The 21,717-nt window shown below is 32.6% G+C and overlaps 2 protein-coding genes across 2 annotated transcripts; one reads left to right on the plus strand and one right to left on the minus strand.

Annotated features, from left to right (window-relative positions):
- LOC143636730 (BIIDXI-like protein At5g11420) lies at positions 1 to 5,848 on the minus strand. The gene is made up of 3 exons (XM_077104243.1): positions 5,693 to 5,848; positions 793 to 1,290; positions 1 to 590 (listed from the first exon to the last, which is right to left on the minus strand). The coding sequence occupies exons 1-3, from the start codon at positions 5,799 to 5,801 to the stop codon at positions 1 to 3; spliced, it is 1,197 nt and encodes a 398-aa protein (XP_076960358.1). The 5' UTR covers positions 5,802 to 5,848.
- Positions 5,849 to 20,386: 14,538 nt separating this feature from the next.
- On the plus strand, positions 20,387 to 21,491 carry LOC143636714 (coatomer subunit zeta-1-like). The gene is made up of 6 exons (XM_077104237.1): positions 20,387 to 20,476; positions 20,523 to 20,682; positions 20,805 to 20,952; positions 21,059 to 21,136; positions 21,267 to 21,351; positions 21,432 to 21,491. Exons 1-6 carry the CDS (start codon positions 20,387 to 20,389, stop codon positions 21,489 to 21,491), a joined length of 621 nt encoding a protein of 206 aa, XP_076960352.1.
- The last annotated feature ends 226 nt before the right edge of the window (positions 21,492 to 21,717 follow it).

The following is a 21,717-nucleotide window of genomic DNA, read 5'->3' on the forward strand; positions in this document are numbered from 1 at the left end:
CTAAACCATAAACATCATAACCAGAACCATAAACCCAAATCCTAAACCCGACATCGTCACACTTCTAACACCACCCGAAACCACAACCCGTATGTCATCCACCACGGGCCCACACAACGAGCTCATATCATCACTCCTAGTGTTATAATACACACTATAAAACGCCACCCTAGTCCTCTCAGCCTTAGCCGTGAAGTTCACATTTGCGGTTTGGAAAGTCGAATTAGCATTAGGCGTGTAGTGCACGTTCTCCGCTTGGTCACCCGCAAAGGCCATGACCGCTAGCGGCTGCTTGCACGAGTCACCAGCATGACCGAGTGAAAACGACATGGTATAAGGTTTGTTTGGTTTTGTTGGGACCATTTGTGAGATAATTCCTTCTTTACCCGAGAGTAATTCAACTGCTCGTTTGCCTCCGGGAACCGAGAAGTGGTAGGAGTCGATGTAACGAACCGCCCGATTTGACTCGACTATCCAACCAGGTAAAGATGACGTTTCTTCATCGAGGTTAGTTGGAAGTAAGACTCCTAGTGAAGCATTTCTAAACATCCATGGACCTTCTTCAAAGTCACCATTCAATACTGCATTCTCTGTAATCATGAAAATTTGATACAATTTTGAAATTGTTTATACAAATATATTAATTGTTGGAGTGAAAGCAGTGCTGTAAAAATCGGTAATCAGTCAGATTCAGTCAAAATTTGGAAGTATTTGAAAAGTTATACTTACTTTGAAAAATAATATATAAAATTCCGACTAGCGCCTAGAGAGTTCTACAAGTACGAAACGAACCTTTTGGTTTGGTGGGTACGAAAAGCTTTTTAATAGCGATATCGTCAATAATGGGCCCGCACGTGGGGTCATCTTCCATGCCAGGATTAGTGAAAACAACATTAGCATCTTCTTGATCAGCTTGAAAAGCCCATGCATAAGTATCCCAACTTTGTACACTATACAAAGTTTGTAAATCAATGGTTTGTGACGCGGGTGGGACCGACACATTCAACGACTCTAGCTGCGCACACGTGCGAGATGCACTGAATATGATCGAGTAGATCTCGCCTTTTTCGAGTTTGACTTGTTGACTTATCTGAGCATCGTTTCCTAGCCTCACCGCGTGTCTACCCTCTGGCACGATTAATATCATTCCGCCTTGTTTTTGACCTGATGCTACTAGCTCCACCGTCCCGTTGAGTTTCCAGCTTGGGACGCCGTCGGGGCTGTCGGTGGCTCCGTCATCGGTGAACCCTCCTGTTGGGGCGGTTTCAAAGTTGCCATTGGCTAGTAAGCCTACAAAAGTCTAGCTTGTTATAGCATAATAATAATAATAATAACAACTTTAATTTAAAAGCTATAGCGTAATAATAGTTACTCTATTGTCTTATTATATTTTATACTAACAGTAACACTAACTTTTTATCAGGTACATATTTTATAAATTTTATATTACATATACTTGTTGATACATTTTTTAACATTTTTATATAACCTTTTAATACATTTTAATAATATAGCCTTTTATTGTTCCAAGTCTTACGCCCCCTTAACCAACTGAGCTACACAACGGGGACAAAAAATTAATAATAAAACCTTTTGTGTTTCCCACCAAATTTTCGCGGCAAAACACAACATTACAGTCCACTAAAAACAATCATTCGGCCAAATATTTCTTTATCTTTATAGAAATTCGCATCCTTTACTTTTTGTAAATAGTTAATAATTCATAAGTAAAGGTAAAAATAAAATCTTAAATTTATCCAAAATATGTATAGAACCATTATAAGAGGTTGATAAATGTGACAGATCAATATATTTAGGGACTATATTGTTAGCTAAGTATATGTAATTTATAATTTCTGATATGAATAATTTCATTTGAATGTCTGTTTTTTTTTCATTTTTTATTGAATTGTTTATGGGTCTATTCAGTAATAAATGTATTTTGCCAAAAAGAATTGATTGGCATTGCTAGATAAAAATCCAGAATATTAACTTTCATATCAAAGCAATCATGAGATTGCTTCAACTACAATTAATATTACTAGAGTCTAAAGGTGGATATTTTTTATGGGAAAAATTCCTTAAGTGGCTCAATTGAAAAGGAAAAAAAAATTAATGACCCATTAATAATCAATGTTATTAAAATGAACCAAATTTTATTGAAGTGATGGAATTTAAATAGATTTGAATCTCGTCTGCTACGTCCTAATTTAAAGTGAATCCGTCATTCCCGGCTAAATTTTAAATAATTTCGTCTTTCCGGTCCAAATTTTTAGAAATTTTTTTTGTCTTTTTCTCTAACATTTTCCTCTCTCTCCTTCAACATCTCTATTTTTTTCTTCTTCTTTTTCATCATCATCATCTTCTTTTTATTCATTATCTCTAGCGATTCTAGCTTTCGACTTGTCTGAGGAAAAAGATTTCAATAAACACAGAGTGGCTTCATCGTCAATTTCGTCATTTTCATCATTGTTACAGAAATCTTAGTAATAATTATCGATCAACGACGAGAAATCTTGGAACTTAACCATTTTTCGTTAATGGGTTTTCTTTTATCGCCAGAGATGAAGAAGAAAAGATGATGATGATGATGATGATGATGAGGAAGAAAAAAAAAGAAGAGAGAGGTTGAAGCAGAGAGAAAAAAAGTGTTAAGATAAAAAGACAAAAAAAATTGGACTGAAAAGTGAAAAGAAAAATTATTTAAAATTTAGAAGGGAAAAACGGGATTCACTTTAAATCTGGACGGAGCAGACGAGATTCAAATCGTTTTAAATCCCGTCGCTCTAGTCCATATTTGTTTGTTCATTTTCAGAATATTGATTATTAATGGGTCATTTAAATTTTCTATATCAAATAGGTCATTTAGGGAATTTTTTCTTTTTTATAAAAGTGAACAACTTAACTGACCCTACTTAAGAATATTAAAAATTATGATAAAAGAATTTTTTTTGTACGAAAAAAGAAAGAATGATGGTTTTTACACCAATAAAAAACAAATCTATATGATTAAAACTATAGATAGAGAAACTAGAAGAATTATAATTTATAAAAGAAATGGTTAATTATATTCAACATAAATGGTAAACAATCATATTATGTTTTTACAAATCATAATTTGTTGAAGGTTGTTGAGATGGTGACTAGAGGAAAGAAAAGCCTGTACCGGAATTATCAAGTACAAAATTCCTAACAAAAATAGCTAATTCAAATAGTGTAATTATTAATATTTTTTTTTGAACGACCAACTAAGTAACGCCGGGTACTCCGTACGCGGCCCCCATTGGCTAAAGGTAGCCCGAGCCGGCCACTAGTCCGGACGGACGGGCCCCTAGCAGTCCACCTATTAATATTAATTAGAGTCATCTTTATTATTGTATATATTTCGTTTCAAATTCAATGTCACTTTTTTTAAATCACGTGATTTTCCGCCTCATATCAAATTTTTGGGTGGGGATTTTCCGCATATCAAAAGACGAGTATATCCTAACGATTATATCCTGATGTGATGAATTTAACCAGTAGCTTATTTAGAGAATTTGTTGGTCGTAAAAAAAAATTCAAATTCTTGAGGAATTTAACCAGTAGCCAAGTCATATATGAACCACTTGAAACCAGGTCGGTTAGCGAGCGCCAGCTTTTATTAGAGCTCTTTTAAAGCATGCTTTAGCTGAGACTTCATTTATCAGGCTTGACTAGACGCATAAGCTTATAAAAAACTATGATTTCTACAAATTGTTAAATTATATTAAATAAATATTGACATTATACCTGATATTATGTGTAAGGTTATATTTTGCGAACTGATTATGTAAAAGGTTATGACTTTATGATGAAAATGTTAATCCATAATACATAAAATGAAAATATAATACATAATATGTGATATAAAAATTCAAAATGTACCTATAGAAAATAAAAGAATATTAGGTTTTAATAATCTAAATTTTGTCCCATTGGCGAACGTTAATCCAAACTCTAAAAATGTACGACAGTCCTAATTAAGTTGAACCTATTGGACACCAACAAGCAAGTCTCTGACGGTGTTAGATTCCGTTAGTTTTTTATGATGTGGATGATGACTTGTACAATGATGTGGTAAAAATAGTGAGATGCGTATGTGGTATAATCTATTTCTATATTAAAATCAAAATTCTCTAACAAAAATAAACGAACCGAACCACTTTTTTAAACAAAATAAATGGACCGAACTACTTTTTTAACATAAATAAACGAACCGAACCACATTTTTTTTAACAAAAATCAACAAAGCGAACCACTTTTAATACAAAACTAAACGAACCTAACACATTCTTATAACAAAACTCAACGAACCGAACCACTTTTTTTTAACATAAATCAATGAACATAACCACTTTTTTTAACATAAATCAATGAATAGAACCACTGAAAAACAAACGAACTGAACTACTTTTCTAAGAAAAATAAACTCAGATCGAAAGAGTTCGGGTCAGAACGCATTTCGTGTCGGAAGTGGTTCATGTCTGAATGGTGGTGGTGGTGGTGGTGGTTCGGTTCGTTTATTTTTTTATAGTGGTTCGGTTTGTTTATTTTTGTTAAAAAAAGTGGTACAGTTCGTTTCTTTTTGTTAGATAAGTAGTTCAGCTTTTTTTGTTAAAAAGGTGGTTCGATTAGTTTTTTGTGTTAAAAAATAGTCGGGTTCGTTTATTTTTGTTAACAAAAGTGGCTCGGCTTGATTATTTGGTAGAAAAATTAATTTTAACTTAAAAACATTTTTTACCATATAAGCAGTCTGCATCACTATTTTGGCCACATCATCGAAGACGTCAACATCCACCTCATCAAAAACTAACGAAATCTAACCCCGTCAATAAAAAACTTGTTGACGGCCAATAGGTCGAAACTTAGGACTATTGTGGTATATTTTTAAAGTTTAGCTTAACACCGACCAATGAGATAAAGTCTGAATTATTAAAATATAATATCCCGAAAACAAAAGCAGTTAAATAATGAATTAGTTACACCCAGATGAGCTTTATTCTTTAAAGACTATTCAAGAATCAAACTCGAGCTTTAGAAATAGAGCTCTAAGCCAACCGAGCAGGGCCGACCCGTAGCAGCAAAACCAACACTTAACTAAAGCCTCTAAATCCCAAAAAAGAAAAAAAAATTATATATAGACATATTATAATAGTATATATAGGTAATGAGTTCAAGGCCGATTCTAAGTGTTCTTTTTTTTAATTTAAAATTTTCAATAAAAAAATAAAAAGATTTATTCAATTAACCAGCAGCCGAGCCCAAGATCAAGGTTTAAAATAAAATGACTTTTAACACATTTTTTTACATAGAAAAGGTAATAAATAAACAAAATAACCTTTTTCTAATAAAATATCTGCAACAACCAAAATGTGTAAAAAAAATTCGGATAGATATAGACCGAAAGAAGTCGGTTTGGGTGCATTATGACTTGTACAGTGTAGTACAACTGACTGTGTACAAATGTACAATACCACTACAATTTACCGTATTTCCATGAGCAATAAGTATTTACTATTTACTAACTTAACTTCTGTTAAAAAGTATGTGAACTCAGCAACAGTCAAAACACATTCTGTTTTACTTTGATCTCAAATAAATTATTAATAGAGTGAAGATTATTAATACATTGAACAAAAACAGATCTCAAATTAAAGCAATGAGTACGTACCGTCTTCTTCTGCAGCGAAAGTAGTGGTTATAGCAACAAGATGAGAGGTGATAAGAAGGCTTAATAATAATAATGGAAGCCATTTGATTGTTAGTGAGGTTGAAGCCATTGTTATTATTATTATTATTATTATTATTATTATTATTATTATCTGGTGTGTGTAAAAAATAAAAATGTAACTTTCTCTCTCTAAAAGTAGGTGTTTCTCTCTCTAGAAACAGAACAGAGGCAGAGAGAGTGGGAATAAACAGAGTGAGGAGTGTAGTGGCTTTTTAACCAAGATTCCAGCAACTTGTTTGTTTGGTGGTGTCTATCATATCTAAAGTCTACTTCAATAATTTACTAGTATATTATTTTTATTATTAAATGTTTAAATAATTATAATAAGACGGAATTACAAATTTTGTCCTTTAAAAAAGCCAAATTACGGTTCGTGTTCTTTGTTAATTTCTTTGCAGGCGGTGTACTTTAAACATTTTTTTCCTACACGTTATGTCCTTTACGCTAACTGGGTTAGAAAAACTCAGTTAAGTATGACATGTGCCAGACATGTGATGGGCATAATTGTAATTTTAGTGTATCTTTAAATTAAAATATATATATATAATCCCCTCCTTTCTCTCTTCTTTCTCTCTAAGCCACCACCATCACAATAAACTCCGGCCACCATAAACTCCGCCCACCGCAAACGATCCCTATCACCCGAACCCGACCCATCCTTTTCCAAAACTCCGGCCACCATGAAGCCCAAACCCACAGCTACCGCCACACACCAACCAACACTTGTAACTGCCACCACAAAACCATACTTTCTTAAATCGGCCACCGCCAGCCACCGTCACAAATTCCGGCCACCAGAAACAACCACACCACCATACCGCAACCACCACTACACAACAGCCAACACCTGCAACTGCCACCACGAAGCCCAAACTTTTTAAATCGACCACGAACCCTAAAATATTAGGTCGCGTACATCCAATTCTTCATCTGCAGATTTGAAATTAGTTCTTCCCACATCCAATTAACTACACAGATATGCTATGAACTAATATCAGCCGCCGCCTATTTGCCCAAAAAGTGATGTACGACAATCGCCGCCTATACCCACCGGTCTTTGACGTCTTCGTAAGCCTTTTCTTTGTAGTTTTGTTGTCCTTCAAATTATAAGTCAAAAGATTTCTAAATCTTGTCGGCATTCAAAAGAGATTGTTATAGGGTTTGGAAAGGATGAAGTAGATTTGGGGTTTTAGGATTTGGAAAGGATGAAGATGACATCTGATATCTGATCATGTTAACGGTGTTGGTGGTTGTTTCCGGCGAGATTCGGGAAGATCTCGAACCACCAATGATTTTCCAGCGAGATTCGGGCAGATCTCAGTAGAGGGTTTTGGAAAAGGATGGGTCGGGTTCGGGTGATAGGGATACGGGTCTTGGAAAAGGATGGGTCGGGTTCGGGTGATAGTGATCGTTTGTGGTGGCCGGAATTTATGGTAGCCGGAGTTTATGGTGATGGTGGTGGCTTAGAGAGAAAGAAGAGAGAAAGGAGGGGATTATATATATATATATATTTTTTAATTTAAAGATACACTAAAATTACAATTATGCCCATCACATGTCTGGCACATGTCATACTTAACTGAGTTTTTCTAACCCAGTTAGCGTAAAGGACATAACGTGTAGGAAAAAAATGTTTAAAGTACACCGCCTGCAAGGAAACTTAACAAAGGACACGAACCGTAATTTGGCTTTTTTTAAAGGACAAAATTTGTAATTCTGTCTTATAATAAAGATACGGAATTATTTGTTGGTTGCAAACAAGACGAGCCGAGTTGATTATGAGTAGAGGTGTGTACAAAACCGAAAAACACGACGCGAAACCAAAAACACCAAAATACAAAACAAAATATCCAAACCGAATTAGAAACCGACGGTTCGATTTTGAACTTTAGAAAAAACCGAAATATTGGTTTTGGTTCAGTTTTGTATTTGTGAACCGAAAAAATTGAACCAAACTGAAATAACATCTTGACCGTTACCGTTAAAAGAAAATCTACCGATGACTGTTTATTTAGTTTTAACAAATGGTTTATAACAAATATATTTGGTTTCTAGTGACTTCTACATATGATTACTAAATAATGATACTGGTACTTTTAGTTTTGTTTTTAATTCCATCTTTTTAAGCTTTTAAAAATATTTAAGGTCAAACATTTAGTATTCTATTATTCTATCAGTCATTAGTAAAAAAACAAATATCATGACCAATTTCAATATCTTGAGTCAAGTTTATTTTGACCCAAAACTTTTTGCCTCGATTAGCAAAACCGAAAAAAAAACGAATTCAAAAACCAAAAACCGAAAAAACCGTAACCGAACGGTTTTAAAAAGTCATAAAACCGAAACTTTGGTTTTCGGTTCGATTTCAATCAAAAACCGCACCAAATCGCACCACGCACACCCCTAATTATGAGTAATTTGATTTCAAATTGATAAAAAGTTTTGAAAGAGTCTCAGATCGAGTCTCAAATAAAACTCGTTTAGTTATCAAGCCCGATGTCATGCCTTGTATGGGAAGATAGTTTAGGCTCATCAAGACTTAACGAGCCTAGTGTGTTTTATTTGAGATGTCCCAGTTCAACGTGGCTCGGTTTCGTTTCAGTCAAAGGAAGTAACCGGGCCACAAAACTCATTATTCCTATTATTATTCAACAAACTTATAATCTCAACTTTACTATTACTATTATCTTCATTGTTAGAGTTTTATGTAATGATTTTACATTGTATGGATGAACTTGATGTGAGCTTTGGTTCATTTAAGGTATTGAATACAAGCTTAAGTTGAGCTAAGACTTGTTAAGATTTTTTTATCAAATATATAAAAATAGGTAAAACTTTATAAATTAAATAGTAAATAAAAATCCAACCACACTCGAGCCCAATGTTATGGACCAAATATTTGAAGATCCAATTGCTTGATTGTGCTTAATGATTGGGTTTCCTGAGCTCGTCTCGAACTTCGTCAAACATGGGCTCAACGAGAAAGGAGGCATGCAGGCAACAAACGCATCGCTAATAATGAGTTGTTGATGCTCGCTTGATGAGTCTAAGGCAAGACGAAACCAATAGACTCTAATCATAAGCGAATGGATTGATTGACCTTTGAACATTACACGAAGTCCAAAAAGACTGCTCCGTGGCATCAAGCTTAAAAATATGTCCAAGCTCGGCTCGGCTCATTTACACGGTAAGAAAAGTTACTTGGTTTATTCTCTAATCTTATCTTTTGTTAATTTGTAATTTGGTACAGGGAAAGGGGTTTGCACGGTCTTTTTGCTTCAATCAGAGCGTCCCATATTGACAACTTTTTGACTTAGGTATTTCTGTCACGTCAAACTTGTACTCCCTTTTGTTTACTAGTAACACTAGTTTAAGACCCGTGTATTACACAGATAATTGAGGAAAATTTTAAAAGAGAAAAATATAATTTGTCTCCTATGCTTTAGTGGCAAGCGCAAAATCGAACTGGACCTGTAAAGTGCTCCCATCCATAAATCATAGGGAGGCAAATCATAATTTTCTCATTTTAAAATTTAAACATTAATAAATATACAATCAACAACGAACTTATCATATATTATTAATAATACAATTACAACTTACATTAAAATCACATGAATTATAAAAGAATCCTTACGCAAATATTTTACAAATAAGAAAATTTCCGTGTACACTACATTTTTGGCTGTATTAGTCAGATTGCCTTGTTTATCAAGAATCAAAATCTTTAACAGATGCGTGCTTGTAACTCTTGACAAGGCGGTGTATAGATGTTCATGTGAGAACACAGGTTCTTTCAAGTAAAAATATATATGTTGGTTATTTTTATTGACTTGGATACTTTTAATAATATTATACTAACAAAATTTTAATACAAAGTATAATACTAATTGAATTGGAAGATGATTAAGCATGATACATTTGTTGTCATCAACGGATCTGTATTGAAATATTTCAAATTTTTTTAATTTAGTACAATTAAAAGTCATTTAACCAAGGAGTATATGAAATGGTTGAAAGTATTACATAAGAAATGCAATTGCCAGGAATATGAAAAAGACACACTAACATGTTTGTCATAGTTGTGAAAATGTTGATTACTATATGAGTTAGCAAAGTTCCACATGGTGTTTCTTATATATAGTACTTGAAAATATTAGATAATGAATGTTTTAAATTTTGAATACTAATCCCGTGTGATCAGTGATTATTTTAAGAAAAAGTTGCAATATTTAATTAAGTTGATATATCTCTATGTTTATAATTATTTAAAACAATTAGAAAATCATGATTGTAGTTTTCAAAATAATGAAATAATTCAGATTTACAGGAAACAATCATGTTAAATGAGTTTATCATATTAAATAAAAAAAATCGTAATTATAGCTTGATCATATTAGACCTTTGATTTCTTCATTAAAAAAATCTACCTAAAATAATCTATTGATTTATATTTAGGGAAAATTGAAAAATGAAATCACTCACATTTATATTAGTTAAAAGTGTCAAATAATGAATATATATAACTTGATTCATATCTCATGTGATTAGATAATTTTGTTTGAAAAGTTGTTGAAATATTAAACACCTAATAAACCATGATTGTTTCCAAACTTATATATGTATTAATAAGGAAAAAAAACATACTTTAATACTTTATTTTAAGGTTTAAAGCTAATAATTATTCGTATGATTAGAGTTTTAGAAAGAAAATCAGAATTATAAATTTTCAAAGTTTCAGCTAAAACTATAATGATTTTAATGTTTACTTAAAATTCTTTTAATTTTAAAAATTTTAAATAAAGTGATTTTAATGAAAATGTTAATCTTTGCACACTAAGCAAAACATGGTCTAACAAAAATATGAATAATGAAAAAACAAACAACTAATAGTATCTTAGTTATGAAAAAAAAAGATATAGATTGTAGCTTTCCAAAGAAACAAATAATTCGAATTTTTAGAAAGTATGGTAAATGAGTTGACCATATTCAAATTTATGTTTATTGAATTTATGTTTTTGAAAAAGGGTTAAAAAAGATGAGAATGGTTAAGGGAGTGACAAGTGACACAAGTGAGTACTCTTTTATTATAATAGTAGATATTTATTTGTATTTTCTAAAAGGAAATTACACAAATAGTAATTTTTCTAACATGTTGTATTTTTGGAGTATTGGATCGTTTCAAAGTTCTAACCGATACTCTTATTTTATCGTGGATTTAACGAAAGTTATTCGATTGAATATGATAGAAAGAATTGTTTGACGCAATGTAGCTAAAAGTTTATCATATCGTCTCTTTTTAGTTTAGGCGATATGGAAATAACAGAACGATGATCAGTGTTTCATGCATCTCACTACAACACTGATATGTTTGCCGCTTACCACCACAACCACTCTTTACAACCGAGCAGCACCGCATGGTCTTGTCCTCCTCTTTAAGACGTTGTTGTTGCGTGGACATATCTACGCAAATCATCGTCTTCATCACCGAAATGTGACCTTCGTGTCAACCACATCATCATCGGTAGGCGGCAACGTGGCGCGGTGCCCGTATCATATAATCTGATGTTCAAACTAAAAGGCTGTGATGTATGAGTTTTTTTTTTTTATCTTTTAGAATAAGTTTAAATTTGTTAATGTGTAATTTAGCTTAAGCTTTTACCCTCTTTCACTCTTTGATAATATATACTTTATTAAGTATTTTGAAAATACATATTTTAGTTTGCAGATTTTTATTGATTGATTAACCAAAAGTAAGTAAATAAAATTAACAGTGTAGAAGGGGTAAAAATGAAACGAGTTAAATTTATTTTTCACCCATAGAATGTGATTTAAGTTTTAAAAATATGAAAATTAAGGTCTTGTGATAAGTTGCCAACGGAGATGCCTTCACATGGTGGTATGCGGTGTGTCGTCTAGTGTGTATTTTAATGAAAAATAATAATTCCTCTAACTTATGACTTATCATTCTATACATTTTCTTTTTGTGTTATTTTGATTAAACAATGTTACATTATATATCTACGCAGAATGACTAAATATGATCATTTACATTACAGATACAAAGATCGAAAAAAGTCTACATTAATGACAATAGATGGTTTGTGGTGTATTTTATTGTCCACTTTTATGCATCTCTATTGTAATTGAATTATTTTATTAAGCATTAGTACGTGTCATGGGTGAACATATCTAGACATGTTATTTGATTAAATGTGCTTATGGAGTTCGTTCTTACTTAACTTAGACACACTTATTGAGTTTATGTGACTAAAATAAAGATCAATATACATGTATTTTCAATCTGAGTTCGGAAAGATGGTGAAATGCAACCTCATTGTAAAGCCTTGCGATACTTTCATTTAAAAAAGGTAAAATAAAAATAGATTAGTTAAACTGATAAATTACTTGATGAGGTATTATGCTACAAAAAATATTTATAACTTCCAAAAATATATATATATACTTATAAAAAACGTTAGTTCATTGTTTATTATTTCACTAAAATATATTCCAAAACACGTGTTTAATTATCTATTTATCATTTGCTAAAAGCTAAGTAGAACTTCAAACTTCTTGTAACGTTACTGTTGATACAAAGACGCAGTCACGGAGATGAATACAAGGATATTGATGACAATGTTGGATGCGTGGTAAGACCGTCTTGTGTTAGCAAACATGTCCAAGACACCATAAGAACAACCGTTAATCACGCTATAAACATGCGTTGGAGGTTTTTTTCTAGGACTAGATTTAGAAACAACACAAGAGTAAATAATTGTTTTAAAGATAAGCGATGCTAAACTTTTTTTTTAATAACCGTTTTACTAAAACATAAAAGACTAACAAGTAGTTAGCCCCCGTAAAATTACATAAACCCATACATTAATCAAACCAAAATACAACATAAATCAAAGTGAGTACGTCATTTTCCCTTTATTCTTCACCCATATGAACGATAAGTCGATAACCCCCTTTGATGTCTTCCTATAGTCGATTGATCCGAACTCGTGTCTTATTAAAAGAGTTTTGTTTCTCGCATTTCACAAACACCAACACATAACGAGAATAATTGCTTGCATTGTTTTTTTCCTTTCCATCGTGTACTCTTGTATTTAAGTGTTCTTTAAGAGGTGATACTAAATACATTGCATAAGTAACCTTATATTTTAATAACAAAAGATAAAAAAGTATATATTCAACAACATAATATTATCAGGAATTAAAGACCAAATGTAATGCTTTGATAACCGGAAGTAAGGAACATAACGCGTTAACTCGTAAAGTTATCCGGATACCGTGTTTTGGGAAACGGGTCCCAGTGTTTCGATAATGATAAAGTGTACGTGACTTTTATTGGTTCTTTTTACATTTGTGGGCCCCGACCCGACCCGACATGGGTTATGTTTTTATGTAGGCCTATCTTTTTCTGTCCCCACCTTGAGCATCCCAAGTGTTACTATGTATATTTAAGTGATATTTTATATTTATATCATGGCCAATGTTATGGTCATTAAAAGATATAGTTTTGGATGCTGATATTTTATAACTTTTTTATTTTATTTATAGTGAAAAGCGTTAATGGTAATTTTGACCACATTATTGTAAGACCTTAAAATAATTCAATCTTGTTTAATTTCAATTAAGGTGTAAGGAGTTGGAATTTATAAAAATGAATGAACAAAGTAAATTTCATGTAATTGTTAAATTCATATATTGAACTCAAAATATGTGTACATAACTTAATTTGAAATATAAATCGTTATGAATCATATTAAACTATTAGGGAAGAGGGGTGCACTGCACGCGATAGACCAAAAACGATGAACATATTCGTCATGGGTTTATGATGTAATTGGGGTACTGTAAATCGTGGGTTGTTTCCCCGTTAAAAAATAACAAAGGAAGAGAGAGAGACGCTTGAGTGGAGTGTTGTTTATTGTTTAAGCGGTTTTAGAGTAATATACAAGATAAATTAGATGATATTATAGGATTGATGGGAAGATGGTACCTTTAGTGACCACGCCATTAATGAATTTGCAATTCGATAAGTATTATAATGAAATTTAACAAAAGCGTATAGAACTTGAGTAACATCTTTCAATCCTACTTCGATCTTGAAACAAAAAAACCATCCAACTAAGCTTTTGGCATTGATCGCTAATCAACCTTTACATCATTTATGACGTTATCTCTGGGGGTGTGCGAGAAGCAGTTTTGAACTATGGGACCCGACTCTTCGAACCATAATATAACCGAGTTTTGGAACCCAAATATAATAGGTTTGTTTTGCAGGTTAGATTTATACCACTATACAGATATCAGTTCGGGTCCGAGTCTACTCATCAACAGGAAGAAAAGACCCACAAGTGGTCACAAAGGGCCGTAATTTTCATTTCATATAAAATAACATAAATTTAATCTCACTAGAAAAATTATCAAATTTAATCTCACTTATATTTTTTTTCATTATTTTTTTGGGTTTCTTTCTTTCTTTTTTTTTTGTCCCCTCTTTTCTTTTGTACATCTTCACCATTTTACACTCCAAATCTTATTTAATGCCTGGTTTTTTAATAATTAAAAAGTACATTAAAATTAAATATCATCATTATATGTTGTTTTTCAGAGGGACCACGCTATAGTTATTAAAACTTCTTTATACGATTTTTGATTGAACTTATTTTGAACAAAATTTTTTTTTGTTAACACGCGCAATATTACATGAAAAATATTTGTTCAAGAACATGTTACCGATAAAAGTAATATGTCAACAATGCTACTTTGGATTATCATCTTCTAACCTCACTTGTTCGAACTCTTTTTAATCTATAGTCACTTTTATTCTAAAAACTTCCTCCTTTTGTTTAAATCTGCAAATAACTCTTTTGACAATTTTTTTATATCTTTTTATATTTAAGCCATGTGACCAATTTTTATAGTTTTTATGGAGAGATTTAAAGGGAATCTTAAAGTGAACATTTTGTTTGAATTTGACTTCTTGACTACAAATATTGTTTAATTAAATTAAATCTTGTGTTGACAATTTAGTCCATTTTGTATCGTTGTGGTGCCATGTTCTAATATTTGTATATTTTATTTATTAAAAGGTATTGTTTTATATTTTTAAAAGAGACAGAAAATATAAAATATAACTTTAAGAGCATTATTCATAATAGGGTCATCATTGTTATCCCATCTCTATGATTTAAGAGAACTCATAAACTTTTAACTATTTTATATTGTATGTCATTTTTTTAAATGAAGTTTATCTTTCAAAAACAAGAAAAAAGGTTCTTTATATCCGTTCCTCAACCCTAAATATTATCGGGGAGCTACAGTAAAACCCCATATTTAGGGGTTTTACTATTCATCAAACCCGTATTTAATGTGTGTGGTTGTTTATAAAAGAAGCAAAAAGAAATAAAATAGTTTGAAAGGAAATAAAGTATTATTTAATTGAAATAAGGATAGATATGAAGAAGAGGATGTCGGTTTTTAAAAAATGAATGCTAAATTTGAGAAATGATTATTTTTGTTAAATAAAGAAGTATTATTTATTGAAATGAAGATGGAGAACTTATTGCGAATGCTCCAAGGTAAGGTTAACACAAGATTTTTTTAATCAAAAGAACAAACATAAAGCAAATTTTCTTTCTAATTAGTCGCTCGTATTTTTAAAAATTATACTTTTATATTTTTATGTTTGTGTGCAGACACATAGATCATACGTAGGTGATATAACCTGCCGATGACTTACATGTAGGTTATATAAATAAATTGAATTCATTAGTTCATTTGACGTGTGTCAGTGTCAATATGTGTCATGTGTGTGCCCAACTGCCAACTGCCAAGGTTTTAGATCGATTATTTGGGCTTTGTAGCTTCGGCCCTTAAGGAACACTAGTTTGGGCCTTCTTTACTTGGTTCTATTAGACAAACATACGCAATCTTGACTCAAACATTTGGCGTTGGACCAAGGGTTTAAGTTTAAAAATACATTTCTAACTGGTACAAAAGTTTATATACATACAACTAGAGGTGCACAAAAAACCTGAACTCAGAACCGGACCCGAAAAAAAAAACCTGGATCCGGTTTTTCTAAAACCCGAGTTTTTATACCCAAACCCGACCCTACCCGTAGGGTAGGGATAGGGTATGACTTTCAATGTTGAAACCCGAACCCTAACCCGTACCCGATCTAAACCCGATAATACCTGAAACCCGGTTCTAAGTATACCCGAAACCCGGTTTAAACTATACCCGAAACCCGGTTCTAGTTATACCCGAAACCCGGGTTTTTTGCATACCCGAACCGGATTTTTTGCATGCTAGGATATTAGTGTTTATGCACATGTTTTTGTGTGGCTGTCCACATATCTATAGTCGTTCTCCAACGGATCTTTTTGGAGCACGTATATGATATAAATACTTGTTTAGAGCAACACCTTTTGATATAACAAACAACTGAAAACACATAAAATATATGTTTTTTGTATCATTGTTTAGTTGTTTATGTATGTTTGAATGAACTTTGAAGTTTATATGCAAAAAAATGGAGTTAGGATAAAAAAATGAAGCAGACCCGTTAATAGAAGAAAACTGTAGAAAATGGGTTTTTTTAATACCCGGAAAATAGGGTATTCAAAACCGATAAAACGGGTTTTTTTCAATACCCGAAAATAAGGTCTTCAAATACCCGGGTATTGAAGACCCGGTTCAATACCCTACCCGAACCCGGTACACAGGGTATGGTTTTTCAAGCCAATACCCTACCCGAACCCGACCCGATTATTGTTAATACCCGATTTTTCAATACCCGATCATACCTGAACCCGGTTCCATACCCGAACCCGGTTTTTCATAATACCCGATTTGTGCACCTCTACATACAACTATGTGTCGGTTTAATTAGTAACGCCATGGGGACATATATTTACGCTTCTGATTCTTAAATTATATTTTTTGTGTGTAGATGATTTTAAAGCCCATTAACATTTTAACCCATATTGCATTTAATATTCCTAAACCCATGAATAGAGTGATTAGAATGTTTATTATGCGACATATATCAATAATTGACATGATTCCTACAGACTAAATACGACACCAAGGGAATGAGGTTTTTGGTGTTCACAAAACTACAAAAGTCAATACCATAATCCGGCCATCCGAATGAGGTTTCAAGCCATCAAGGGAAGAGGTAGCCAACTATTAAGCCCAAATAAACCATAAAAGCCCAAGAAGCCCATGACAAAGACGATGGAGTCATGGAGTGATGGGCATTTTCGGTTAGTGGTGCAAATAGTGGTTAACCGGTTTTAGTAATATCGATTACAAACCGAAACATGTTTTTGTCAAGCTGTCAAAATCAGTTACGGTTTTTAGCCCGTTTCTATGCATAAAATTTTATGGGTCAAGATACTGTACAATAATACATTAACGTACGATAGGTACGTGAGACGCTCAAGGCAAAAAAACAAGGCAAAAATACTAAAACGCTCTGCCAAAACTAAAACACTCAAAAAACGGATTTCGTGAAAAAAAGTAAAAAATTGATCGATTAACGATCCAAATCTGCATTTTTCGGTGAATAGATGATTAATAGGGTATGTATTGATGATTGCGAGATGTTTGGATGTGATTTTATGAATCGATTCGTGAAAAAAAGGATTCGCGTACCTATTGTACGTTAAGGTATTATTGTATCGGATCTTTTGCCTAAAATTTATAACCATAAAAACCGGTTAGGTTAATAACCAAGCCGGTTAACCAGTAACCAACTATTTGCTGGTTTCTATGTTTGAAATTTATAACCGTGAAAACCAGTTAGGTTAATAACTGAACCGGTTATTTAGCATTTTTGTTAATCAAGACACATGGACTTGGTCTTTAATCTGTAGCTCCAAGGTCTTTTTCTTCGTTTCTTGCTCTCACTGCCAGGCAATGTTTTTTCAAGTGAGATCGCAAGGTGAAGGTGGACGTCGCCTTAAGGAAGACTCAACAACTTTTACAACAAGCCGTTTTGGTGTTGGCCAACATTAGACTTAGGTCAAACTTAGCCAAAAACACAATGCTTTACATTTGCCATTAGTTCAATCAGGTTGAGACATGACCGAGATGAACGGTTATACGTGTTAGAAAGTATTCGAGAAATCAAGAGGTGGTGTTATAAAACCTAAACATCCAACACCTATTTATACTAACTTAAGGGGTGCCCGGGATTGCTTATTTTCACCAACTTATAACTTATAAACTTTTTGAAAAGTAAAAATGTGTTTGAGATTGCTTATACTGTGAAAGTAAAAGTTACATAAGTTACACTTTGTAACCTATTAACTTAATGAAAAGTTATAAGGAGACAAAATAAGGAATCCCAAACACCCATTTAAAAGGTCAAAAATAGCCAATACCCAGTTTCTAACAGCTATACAACCATTAGAAAACAATCATAATATTTAAAATATGGGAAAAGATCCAATACAATAATGTCTTAACGTACATTACGTACGCGAATCCATTTTTTCACGAATCGATCCATGAAATCACATCCAAACATCTCAGAATCGTCAATACATATCCAGTCAATCATTTGTTCACCGAAAAAAACAGTTTTGGATGGTTAATCGATCAATTTTTCACTTTTTTTTCACGAAGACCGTTTTTGAACGTTTGCTGAGTGTTTACGTTTTGTGAGCGTTTTAGGTTTTTGCCTTTGTTTTTGCCTTTGAGCGTCTCGCGTACATACCGTACGTTAAGGCATTAACGCACAACAACTACCCCTTTAAAATATAATGTCAACGTTAGACTATCGCCATCAACAATCTCACAATCTCAATCTCACATTATAAAATTTATTTCTCTCTCTCAATCTACATAATTTAATTCACCCCAATCTTTTACACACATTCACAATCCATCCCAACTTAAAAAAAGTATTTTTTTTAACGAAGTCCGTTTTAAATAAAATTTATGTCAGAATGTTCATAATTTTTTTTTAAGAAATATCGTGTATTTAATTATTTTTTTTAGTTCGAATATTAAAAGTTAATTGAATAATTAAGTTATTGGGGGTTAGTTTGGATTGCAATTTGGGTTTGCTCTACCAACCCAGATTGCCAATCTAGATTGGTAAATTTTCTTTTTCAATTTTTTTTAACTTTGGGCCCACCAATCTTATTATGAGATTGCCAATGAGAGTAGTCTTAGTAACCATTTACCACTTACCAATCTATTTAAACAATTAAACTAACCGGCTTGTAATCGGTTTTAGTTCAAACATACATAACCCATTCCTAACCATTGGTTTCAATCGATTCCTAACCGGTTTTATATGAAATTGTAAAATACATAAAAATACAGTGCCCATTCTATAAATTCTCCACCTACAAATACTCTTCGTTGTGTTCATAATAATAATAATAATAATAAGTCGAGACTTCCTCTGAATCTGCACAACAAATCTTGACGCCAAAATTTGTAACCAATCCAATGGTAAGTTGAACAATGAGATCCGCTTATAATACACACATACTGTCTCCATTACTGCTCAATTTCAATTTATATCATACTTTAACGCGTGTGTTCATCGATCCTGCATTTGTAATTGCCGATCTGTCAATTGATTTCAGTAAATTTAGCGATCGGTAATGTAATTTGTTATCTGGAGCTTCAGTTTTGTTTGATTTTGTGATCGATTGGTTGTTAGGTAGGTTTATGAGGATTTTTAGGGTTACAGGACTCAGATCTGGATGAATGTAGGTGTTATTGTTGAATTAAGAGGTTTAGTTTGATGGTGATTATAGTGAATTAGGGTTTTTTTTGGAGTTTTAGTTGAATTAATGGTGGTGTTGAAGTAAATTTAAGATCTGGTTTTGTTTTTGTGATGAGTTAATTAGGTTTTTGTGTCGGGAAGCCTTGATCTATTGGCATATTTGTTGCAAAAAATGGAACTTTGTAGTAATTGATTTAACATAGTTGCTAGCTAGTAATGGTTCGGGCGTAATTGTGATATATATGTAAGACCGATACTTTGATGTAAAATGCATCGAGAATAGGGTTAACGAACATTAGATTCCGTTGCATGAGTGACATTGGAGCCTCTAAATGGAATAAAGAAAACACTTACACTCTCCCTTCATTGGAATCTCTATAATTAAGAAAAATCTGATAAAAATAATAGTAAACTTCTATATGTAGAGGGTGATTGACTGATTGTTCGTTAATCTTTATATTTTTGTGAGTGTATAAAATAGTGTTTGTGAGTAAGATAGAGATAGAGATGGAGAATCGGATGTGTGAGATTTAAGGGAAAAAACAAAGTTTACAGAAAAGGTGTTTTTTTTGGGTTAACGTATATAGATGGAGATAGAGACTCGATAAGAATGCTCTTAAACTTTAGAGTAAGCAGCGGGTTCTTTAAACTTTAGAGAAACCAATAAAATTATCACTACATCAGGATCTCTAAAAGAGAGAACAACTATAGAGAAGCTATAGTGATTCTCTACTTATAGAGATTTACTATTTGTTCCCTATATATATTTTCTATACTTTTCGTGAGTTGTTGAGAGTGGAAGAAAGATAAAAAATAATAAAGAAGTATTGTTTAATTAAACAGAGGTGGTCATAGAGAGTGAGATGTGGGAAGTTTGTAGAAGATTGTCAAATTTTGGAGATAAATGTGTTTTTTGGTTATATAGAGATAAAAATAGAGAAGCTGATGTGAATGTGAGTAATAAAGTTTTGATATATCTGTGTCGCTTTTTGTGTGTAGGAGTCTTGCCCTTCAGTGAAGAACATTTTACTATTGGATTCAGAGGGCAACCGTGTAGCTGTGAAGTACTATTCAGATGACTGGCCAACTAATAGTTCTAAGGAAGCGTTTGAAAAGGCTGTGTTTACCAAGACTCAGAAGACAAATGCACGCACAGATGGTATACTTTAAAACCCCTCTGATTTGATATTGGATTGATATGATGAAATGCCATTCCACAAACGAAGAACTTGTTTAGTTATCTTAACTGGCATGTAATGTTTGGGTTGGACTAATGTGCAGCTGAGATAGCAATGTTTGAGAACAACATTGTTATTTACAAGTTTGCTCAAGACCTTCACTTCTTTGTTACTGGCGGTGATGACGAAAATGAGCTCATTATATCTACTGTTCTTCAGGGCTTCTTTGATGCAGTTGGTCTTTTGCTTAGGTAGTTAAAAATAAATTTATACATCTACTTATTCTGTTATTTCACGAGCTTTGTTTTATTTATTTTATGAAATGTCAATAATATTCTCAATTGATATATGTTCCAGGGGCAACGTGGATAAGAAAGAGGCACTTGAAAATTTGGATCTCATTTTATTGTGCCTTGATGAAATTGTTGATGGCGGGTAAGCTACATCTTAACTATCTTTATTACATAGTTTAATTATTATTAATTTTTAACTATTGTATTATTGTCTAGTTTAAAAATCTATACAGATGAGAGATATATTAACATCTATCTACTGTAATTTGCAGAATCATCCTGGAAACCGATGCAAATGTCATTGCTGGTAAGGTTGCAAGCCACAGTGTAGATTCCGGAGCTCCTCTCTCTGAGCAGGTAAGCTAACCGCCTAACTCCACAATAACGATTTATTTTTTCATATTTCATGCTTCGTTATTGTGAATTTATTTTTGCAGACGATAAGCCAAGCATTGGCAACTGCACGGGAACATCTTACAAGATCTCTTCTCAAGTAATAAACTTTAAAATTAACCAGAGAAAAAAAATTGATCTTTTTTATTTTATAACAGATAGACGGCTATAAAAGATTCTGACTTTGAATTGAATTTCTTAATTTCAGTGTATGATGACGCTACAATTTGAAGTTAAGCAAGCCGAGTTTCTTGATTTCAAATTAGATTCTGCAGCTAAAGGGAGAACAATTTGGACATTGAATGCAGTGGTTTTTAAAAATCAGACATG

Source organism: Bidens hawaiensis, unplaced genomic scaffold (assembly GCF_021521415.1).
Source record: "Bidens hawaiensis isolate Kalapana, Puna unplaced genomic scaffold, B.hawaiensis_p1.1 tig00008041_1, whole genome shotgun sequence".
Classification (NCBI taxonomy): domain Eukaryota; kingdom Viridiplantae; phylum Streptophyta; class Magnoliopsida; order Asterales; family Asteraceae; genus Bidens; species Bidens hawaiensis.